Genomic DNA, 10,093 nt, shown 5'->3' on the forward strand with positions numbered 1-10,093 from the left:
AGAAAGGTGTGGTTCCGGTTTTGTATGGGGAGGAAGTTGCTAAAACAAGCAGATTCATGTAAAAGGAAGTTTGACTCGAAAACTGCAACACACAACTTGTGTCATGTTGCAGATTAGAGATATCTTGTATTTTCGCCCTGCTAAAACTAACAGTACAACAACAGAATGAAAGCGGCTGGTGACGTAAAGGAAACAATTATTCTAGTGGCGGAGAAAATCTAATTTTAACCTCTTGGTATGTTACATCTTGACCACAGTATCAAGAACTAGCAGAAAAGACTTACAGACAGCTTTACAAGCATGGATGTCATCTTCAAGGAAGGGAAGCTGTACCTTCAGGGGGTAAAGTTTGGAAAAGTAAGTTTTATAAAAATTCAGCATACTTGTGAAACAGTTAACATTGTTGCTCATTTTATTTTTCTGAAATCAGTATTGCAACTGAACAGCTTGGTTAAAAATATGTGACAGTGCTTTTGCTTTCATGAGCTGCTTAGTTAAAATGTCGTCACAAATGTTTTTCACTTCACATATCATTTAGTAAAAACGAATGCAAATGTTTAGTCCAGTAATAGCCTACTTCTTGAACAACGTAAGTCAAAAAAGATAATAGTATTTAATAAAAGTATGTCCCTGCAAGGTTTAGCAGAGTTTTCTGAAACATCTTTTACCTTTTTTGCCGTTGGGGAACATCTTTTCAAATGTTCTTGAAGATGTTGAATGGGGTTAGCAATTCTGTAAAGTCATGCAAGAAAGCACTCTTTATACTTTCTTGGACTTAAATCAGAAATGACTTTACTGATGTAAAATATAGTGATTCTTTTGTTCAGGTCAATGTGGAGACCTATTCGATATGACTTGGTTTGTGAAAATCCCTTCAGTGGGGTTTGTTCCCTCATAAACTGTAAATTGAACAACAGATTGGCACAGGGCTTCTTTTTTGTTTTTGTTTACAGGAATACTCTTGCTAAATTAAAGAAGTAGCAGTAAGACAGTGATGCACACAGGACCATGTTTATATGTTTGATATTGTCAAAAACAAAACCGCTTTGAATATAGCACATTTCAAACAAAGAGATGAAACAATAAGAAAAATTAGGAATTTGTTTTTAAACTGTAGATGACAAAACAAAGTATATGATCACATAGGTAAAGGCAAATTAGACAAAAAATATATAATTCAATCTCTATTTGTAATAAATGGTGTGTACACGCTTAGAGGCTGTTATACAGTCCGGGGGTGAATTGATTCAGCGTCACAGGTGATTCATGAGGTCATCTGAAAACAATGAGAAGCCTTTTGTTCTGTAAACTACAGGTGGTATAATTACAATACACTTTGTAAAAAGTAAGAGACGGTAAGATAGAAATAGAGTTTCTCTTGTTGGCCTTACTCCTAATAACCAGGTTCTCTGTTTTGTATAGAAACTCAAAAATGTAACAATGTGAGCAGAAATGTAGAGCTGTGTGTCATCTGCATAGCAAGAGAGACAGGTGCTATACTTACTAATGATATACCATAACAACATAAGATTTAAACCACTCTCCATGTCCCCATCTATAATTTACAGAAAACATGGCGAACAATATGGATGTTGCTTTTTAAACCCAGCTCCACAGGAGTTGGGCGGTTGGAGCTCTCGACTGTACTTGACAACAATGCTGCAACTGACCAGAGGAGGGTCGCTTGGCAAAAGACCCCTGACAGAAAAGTTGTGCGTCTAAGAGACTGCCTCAGTGTCATCCCTGCTCCAAAAGAGTCTTGTCCTTCTGGGTACACCGCCTTCTACTTACACACCACTCTACACACCTACACCCTGGCCTCCACAACAAGCCAGGACTGGCTGAGTGCCCTCAGTCTTCTGGCCTTCCAGGTACAATTCTAAATTTGCCCAGTACATCTTTCCCTTTTTTCTTTTTATATCAGGAGTAGTTATCATTTGGGGAAAGGTGGGGACCAACCTTACCCACAATCAGAGATAGATAGCACAATGAGGAAGTAACGGCAGTATCTGTAACTTCTGCCTCTTCACTTCTCTAATTCTCATGCTTACACAAGCTATGTTGTTTCTTGCATCTTACCTCTTTGAAGTCATAAAACGATAAGAGGGTGCTGTTCACTCCATGTAATGTTTACCATGCCACTGTGTTTACAGAAGGATCCTGGGGAATCAGACAAAGGGACTTTCAAGAGAGGAAATGGTTTGACCATGGAGGACAATGACATTTACTCATCTTGGAAAACCGGTAATATTGAGTCTGCAGACGACAGCTGATCAGTCAACAAGTAATCACAAATATTATTCAGTTTAGTGAGTGACAGCCGAAGTGGTACTCATCAGACGCCAGCATAAACTGCAGTCTTCTCTCCTACCTGGTGGTAAATTTAAATGATTATTTCCATAGTTTTCCCCATCTTTCCTATAAGTAATTATAAACTTGTACTGACCAAGATAATTGTTGAGGTCTGAGAACATGCTTCCATTGCTAAAGGACTGTATGGAAATTATTAATGGGGAAAGAGGGTCACAGAAGGGGGAGGGTATTGAAATATTAATTTTTGCTTAAGGTAGGGTAGTAACAGTTTTTTTTGTTGCAGAGTAGGGATTATTACAGTCCATCTATCGTCTACCGCTTATACAGGGTCGGGTCGCGGGGGCAGCAGCTCCAGTAGGGAACCCCAAACTTCCCTTTTCCGGGCCACATCCGCCAGCTCCGACTGGGGGATCCCGAGGCGTTCCCAGGCCAGTGAAGAGATATAATCTCTCCACCAAGACCTGGGTCTTCCCCGGGGGCTCCTCCCAGCTGGACGTGCCCCAAACACCTCCCTAGGGAGGCGCCCAAGTGGAATCCTTACTAGATGCCTGAACCACTAGATTATTACAGTATTAGGGGTAATTACCAACATTACAGGTGGTCACATAAAAAAAAAAGAATTAAGAAAATGTGGCTTTTTAACAATTTGTCAGATCGACCAATGGTGTTTCTAATATCAGCAATTAACCAAGTTGTAAGAAACTGGATTTATCCGTTGATAAGGTTGTAAGAGTAATTTGCCAATGGTATTATAATAAAGGAAAAATACCAGGAAGAAGCTGGACATGATGATTAGATGTCATAGCGTCATAAATTCAAGCCACCAGCAGAAGCCTTGAAGATGTGTGAGCCGTAGCTAAAGTCACTAATTTATTCAAACATGAACACCAAAATGTATTAGCGTCAGCAAGCCCTGGTTTACACACATTATTTATTTTTATTTCCTAAAGGATTACACATCTCCTGAAAAATCCAGTCAGCCCAGTTGCATGGAGAGATTAGCTGAATGCAAGCAATTTTAAATCAGCCTTTTTCTGTATGAGAATGTATTAGTGTATGTTTATTCCCTTTGCTGGTGTATTGCTGCTCAGACTTCACAAATAATTTAGTACTTCCACGTGTCTTTACGCTGCACTAACCTGCTGTGATGTCTTAAGTGGAAAATATTGTCATGTCTTCTCATGTTTAGATCGGACCCTTCCTCCAAACCATTACCAAGCAGTTGTCCAGAGCACCGAGGCATCCAGGAGGTGCAAGCTGGCTGGGAAGTACTTGGTCTCACCACAACAAGAGGCTTTGTTACTGCTGGCCACCAATACCGATCACATATTCTATCGCTGGCCATACAAGCACTTACGCAAATATGGACAGGTTGAGGTAAAGTAGGCCTTCTTATTCCATATTTCATAGGCACAATAAACCTGACATTCAGCTAAGATTATTCACATGCCTTTAAAGGAATAGTTCAACATTTTGAAACATATGCTTATTGGCTTTCTTGCAAAGAGTTAGATGATGGATACCCTTCTCAAATCTGTAGGATAAATATGATGCTACACTATCAGCTGGTTAGCTTAGCTTAGCTTAACACAAAGACTGGAAACAAAGTGAAACAGCTAGTTTGGCTCTGTCCAAAATCCCCCTACCAGCAACTCTAAAGCTCACTGATTAATATGTTACATGTTCTGTACCAAAACTGAACTTTTACAGGTTTACCCTCAGACAAAGCAAGGCTCACCATTTCCTCTTGTTTACATTACTTGTGCTAAGCTAACGGGCAGGTGGTTCCAGCTACATACAGTGGTGTGAAAAGTATTTGCCCCCTTCCCGATTTCTTCTATTTTTGCATATTTGTCACACTTAAATGTTTCAGATCATCAAACTTATTTTAATATTAGACAAAGACAACCCGAGTAAACACAAAATGCAGTTTTTAAATGATGATTTCATTTATTGAAGGAAAAAAGCTATCCAACCCTTCCTGGCCCTACGTATGTGAAAAAGTAATTGCCTCCTTAGTTACTAAATCAACCAACTGACCAAAGTTAATAGATAATTGGGTTCAATTTCACTAGACACACCCAGGCATGATTACTGCCAGCCCTGTTAAATATAAACATCACTTAAATAGAACCTGTCTGTCAATGTATTGGCTAAGAAGCAAGTTAAAGAAATTCAAGAACAGATGAGAAACAAAGTTCTTGACATCTATCAGTATGGAAAGGGTTACAACGCCATTTCTAAGGCTCTGGGACTGCAGCGAACCACAGTGAGAGACATTATTCACAAATAGAGAAATCTTGGAACAGTGATGAACCTTCCCAGAAGTAGTTGGCCTACCAAAATTCCTCCAAGAGCGCATCGACGACTCATCCAGGAGGTCACAAAAGAACCCAGACTAACATCTGAGGAGCTGCAGGCCTCACTGGCCTCAGTTAAGGTCAGTGTTCATGATTCCACAATAAGAAAGAGACTGGGCCAAAATGGCATCCATGGGAGAGTTGCAAGGCGAAAACCACTGCTGACCAATAAGAACACAAAGACTCGTCTCACATTTGCAAAAAAACATCTTCTGACCCCCAAGACTTTTGGAATAATATTCTATGGACTGATGACTCAAAGGTGGGACTTTTTGAAAGACATGGGTCTCGTTACATCTGGCGTAAAGCTAATACAGCCTTCCACAATAAGAACATCATACCAACAATCCAACACAGTGTTGGTAGTGTGATGGTCTGGGGCTGCTCCCTGGGCGACTCATTACCAGTTATCGCAAACGTTTAATTGCAGTTGTTGCCGCCAAGGGTGGCACAACCAGTTATTAGGTTTAGGGGGGCAATTACTTTTTCACATGGGTGATATAGGTTTTGAATAACTCTTTATCTTCAATGAATGAAATTATCATTTAAAAGCTGCATTCTGTTGTCTTTGTCTTATATTAAAATTAGTTGGATCATCTGAAACATTTAAATGTGACAAATAAGTAAACATAGAAGAAATAGGGAAGGGGAAAATACTTTTTCACACCACTGTAGTTACCATATAAACATGATAGTTGAGTGTACATGCTAATGTTTGTACATATTAAACATATAAAGTGTCATATTCGTGAGCTTTAGATGTTCTGGTAGTTGAATTTTTGTATAGACAGAGATAGGCTAGCTGCTCCCCCTTTCTTTATGCTAAACCAGGCTATTTGACTGTTGTTAGCTTCATATGTACCGTATAGATATGAGAAAGTGAATGAGCATATTTTCCAAAATGTCAAACTATCGCTTTAAGATTTGTGTTAATGCATGTGATTGCAGGACGGATTCAGCATTGAAGCAGGCCGTCGCTGTGAGTCAGGAGAAGGAGTGTTCATTTTCCTGTCCAGGCATGGTCCCCAGATTTTCCAGGCTATATCAAAGCAGTGCTCTGTGGAGAGGAAGTCATCCGTCCAGCCAGACAGAAGATCGCTGAGTGACCTGTCTACTGTTATCCCTCCAACCACAACCAACTGTCGCGCTGGTCCTCCTGTCTACAGTCCTGCAGATGTTTCTTCAGACACAGAGGACGAGTCTGCCAGTACCAGCCTCTACTCGACTATTAATCACAACCCTGTACTAAATGTAAGGCGGCTATCTCTTGTCGAACCTCATCTCTTTTACATCAAGGAGGCTTTTGAAGAGGAGGAGAAACGCTGTCATTCCCTGGATGCTGTAAACCTGGATAATGTCATGGAGGGCAGCATTTATTACAACCTAAGGAGAGCCACGCCGCCTTTGATCAGATACGATGAGTTCAAACCCCAGATAGACTCAGATTGCATCTATTCGGATGCAAAAATAGTTGATTCTCCCTTAAATCGCCAGCTACAGCCCTTCTCACCACCCCTCCCTCCACCTCCTCCCTGCACCCTTCCCCAGTCTGCTCCCTTCTCCACACCCAAATCCCGATACCAGTGTCAGCCCTCTGCAAATGACTACATCCAGCCAGAGTACAATGCACAAGCACAGGCACAGGCACAGGCACAGGCACAGGCACAGGCACAGGCACAGGCACAGGCACAGGCACAGGCACAGGCACAGGCATGGGATGACATGAAGGAGATGGAGGAGGCCATGAGCCTCTCTACCCTCGTTACCCCCACAGAGCCCCCTGGCAGTTTTAAACACAGGCTGGCAGAAATCATTTCTAAGGACCTGGCAAAGATCCAGCCACCTTTTCCCTCCGGAGCTGGCAGACCCACATTTTCTCAGTAGGCTATTAACAGACAGACCAGGAGGAGCGATTTTATTTCTTTACAATCCCGTCCGCTGGGAACATTTGGCATCATATTTTGGCTTCTGCAGATGTTTCTGTTGTATAAAAAACGCATCTGGAATAGATTTTATTCTGTGGATTGTTTTTACAAATAAAGAGTATTCATGTAGTGTTGCGCTTCACTGAAGCTGTATGTGCTGCAATATTTTTAATGTGACATTACCATTAGATGGTAATCTTAATGAACACTTGGTCTATTGAACAGTTTTATTTAGGAAATGGCTTTGAAAAATGTTTCCTTGTTATATTCAGTGAGTTAAACAACATCTTTGGATAAAGGATTCTTCTAGTTAATGATTGTGCATCCTAAATTCCCTTTCTTAAAGAGAACAGTGGGTTTTGTCACATACAAATAAACAGTTTTGCAGCAACTACTGCATTTTCACATGGCAAAAATATTGACATGTAACTTACTCAGTATACTGAAATGTATTGCTGACCAAAAAATGAAACAACTTCAAACACATTTAGTATATCTTTATTGTAGCAAAACACTCCCCATAAAATACCCCATAGCTATACATAAATATCAAAATAATTGTTTTTAATTTAGACAAAGTTTCACTAATGACACTGGAAATGTCTTTAGTGATGGTTCAGGCCATAAAGTGCATTAAAAAAGGCCTCTTGGAGTTCACCATCATGGCCTTAGGAAGTAAACAATTCAAAATGTCAGTAGGTGTTTTTTCATTGGCAGTACATCATCTAGTCTATTGAAAATGACAGGATAATATATAGGACTATCTGATATAATCAACATTTCTACAAGCTGTAATATTTGGTTCTCCCGGTTCTTCCTATAACAGACACATACACAGTGAGAGGTTTTCTGTTACTGTCTTCCACTCAGACTTTCCTCCAAGTCACTGAGGTGCGAAGATTCCCCATCACTGCCGTTGGAAGAAGTCATTGATTGATTTGACCCCAAGTCAGATCCAAATATTATAAGGTGACCGACGGAGGGGTCCCTCTGGTCTCCGCTCTGGGGCTGCGCAGTCAGTGAGTGGATCAGACTCATTCTGGAGGTGTTGTCCGCTGGACTCCTGCACTCCGGGTGAACCACACCGGTCAGCAGCTCCGACAACTCAGTGATGTAAATCTGCGCCATTTGGAGGGTGTCATACTTGGACAACTTTCTCTCGTTCTCCAGGGAGGGAATGACGCTCCTCAGCTCGTCAAACGCTTTGTTCAGGCCGTACATCCTTCTCCTCTCCCTGGCGTTGGCTGCGACGCGCCTGTGTTTCTGCGGGCCAGAGTGGCTCACCTGCCCTTCCTCCGCTGTTTGGTCAGAGTCTGTCTCTGTGATGCCTGCATCGGACATGCAGTCAGGAAGATTACCCATTGGCACACGTTTTTCCAGTGAGAAGCCCGTGTCTGCAACTCCGTGAGCGTCCCTCCTGGAGAACGCATGGAGTGAATTAGAAGAAATCCAAGTCTTGGAGTTGATGTGGGCCAGGCTGCGCTGCTGCAGCAGAGTGAAATCCTCTGGGTACTCCGGCCAGCTTGAAAGCTCTGCTTTTGCAGTCATCACTGCTATGGCCTGTGGTCGCGCACGGCAGTGAAAGGTCACACACAAGACTCTGGCTGATGCCCTCGTCTCTGGAGTGGTGTGCACGGCGCTAGCAATTTATACAGCCTCCCCTCAGTCACCTTGGTGTCACTCCCTGCACTCCAACAGCCCCGACAGCCATGCAGCCTCAGGAGGCAGCAGCCAATCGTAATCCCCTCTGACCCTGTCAACGAACAATTAGACAAAGCTCGACTTTTTTTCTCCTATTGTGCATTGTAACTCAATCACGACCTTGTTATTATCCTCACACAGAGGGGAGCCGAATATATTAATCATTTAAGAGCGTGGTTTATATGTTTCAAAAGCTTAGTAAAAGATGATCTAATGAACTTAAAGTCGCAGCTGTGTGTCTGTTGGCTTTAATGTGTTCCAGAAATAAATAAAGTAACAAGTGCGCACGCCAAAACTTTTTTTTAACAGCTGAATCAGTGATTTATACAATTATTTAAAAAGTGTTCTCATCTCTTCTACCTACATTCATCTTTTTCCACACGTTATGTATTATTATGTTTTGTTGTACAGTTTCTCCTTGCATCTTTCTCATGAGCAAACTAGGAACTGACTCCTTCATTTAGGGTCTGACCCGGGAGCGATCTGGCATCGTTGAGGTTTGTTCTCAAACAAACAATAAAAGGTGCACAATCTTTCGCAGATTATTTGCAGAAGAATAATAAAACGAACAGGTGGAAGGCAAGTCTTGAGACACACCTGTCTACAGCAGAGCCATGATAACCGATAAGTTGTCTGAAGGCGATTTATGAATAATTTATTAGCAAGTAGCGAGATTCAACACATGTATACGTCATAATGCAAACGTCCCTTTATTATTATTATTATTATCATTATTTGTATTATTATTATAAGAATTGTATTGTATTCGCTTAATTTGACCAAATCAAGTCAGACGCATTCATTATGATTGGTCACGTGGCCCCTGTGCCTATCAGCTGGTGTCCCCTGGCACCTCACGCAAGCTACACACCTCTGTCACAACCAGTGTCCCCCACGCCTCCCATATGCCGCGTGCAGCGACAACTCAGCTTTCCCTCTGACACTCAAGGCTCTGACACAAGAGCTAATCACTCATTAGGTCATCAATTACATGAGAGGAACCACTTCAGCATCAGTGTAGAACTGTCCTGGGGGAGATCTGAGATGTTGTGATGATGGCTACTTGAACAAACTTAGCATTCAGCGCCCCTCTCTCTCTCTTCTTCTTCTTCTTCTTCTTCTTCTTCTTCTTCTTCTTCTTCTTCTTCTTCTTCTTCCTCTTCTTCTTCTTCTTCTTTTTCTTCTTCTTCTTCTTCTTCTTCTTCTTCTTCTTCTTCTTCTTCTTCTTCTTCTTCTTCTTCTTCTTCTTCTTCTTCTTCTTCTCTGTTTGTGTATGTGTGACAGTCGGGGTCGAGCACTGGTAAAGAAAATCACCGTGACCTGCCTCGCCGCCAGCAGTTTAATGAGGCCTGGTCTTAGTTGAATAAATCGGCACGCTCTCCGTCCCGGGGTGTCCATTCATTTTTTGGGCAACATGAATATTTCATTCCTTCAGCCCCACTGCCAGCGCAACAGCCTGCAACCCTGCGTGCTGGCTTTAAAAATGCGGCTACATTTCCCATCTGGTGCGGGGCGTGAGCGGGGGAGTGGCAGCGGAGGCCGAGGAGGTGTGAGGAACATTTCTAAGGTCAACTTCTAAATGACCTCCTACAAAGAAAGAGACTGATGTGTCCCACCAGCCGGGGAGGGAGGGGATGGAGGGACAGCATGACTGTCAACTGGCGAGTTATGGCAACTTTCAGTGCTGGTACTAGCCATGTTGGGGGGCCATATATATGCAAGTAAAAGAGTTAACTTTGAGCGATTCTACAATTATATAAAGGTTGTAGCATCATTTATCTTAGAATATTCTAA

The 10,093-nt window shown here is 42.0% G+C and overlaps 1 protein-coding gene across 1 annotated transcript; it reads left to right on the forward strand.

Moving 5' to 3' along the window:
* The first annotated feature begins 81 nt into the window (after positions 1-81).
* Positions 82-6,727, forward strand: dok3 (docking protein 3). Its single transcript, XM_029441140.1, has 5 exons — positions 82-357; positions 1,569-1,871; positions 2,154-2,244; positions 3,503-3,690; positions 5,622-6,727. Exons 1-5 carry the CDS (start codon positions 301-303, stop codon positions 6,555-6,557), a joined length of 1,575 nt encoding a protein of 524 aa, XP_029297000.1. The 5' UTR covers positions 82-300; the 3' UTR covers positions 6,558-6,727.
* The last annotated feature ends 3,366 nt before the right edge of the window (positions 6,728-10,093 follow it).

This window comes from Cottoperca gobio, chromosome 10 (assembly GCF_900634415.1).
Source record: "Cottoperca gobio chromosome 10, fCotGob3.1, whole genome shotgun sequence".
NCBI lineage: Eukaryota > Metazoa > Chordata > Actinopteri > Perciformes > Bovichtidae > Cottoperca > Cottoperca gobio.

Excerpts from the sequence above, each read along its gene's own strand:
- dok3 (XM_029441140.1), top strand. The coding sequence starts at position 301 with ATGGATGTCATCTTCAAGGAAGGGAAGCTGTACCTTCAGGGGGTAAAG. Across the intron at positions 1,872-2,153 it reads TCAGTCTTCTGGCCTTCCAG|AAGGATCCTGGGGAATCAGA; the intron begins GTACAATTCTAA and ends CTGTGTTTACAG. Across the intron at positions 3,691-5,621 it reads GCAAATATGGACAGGTTGAG|GACGGATTCAGCATTGAAGC; the intron begins GTAAAGTAGGCC and ends ATGTGATTGCAG.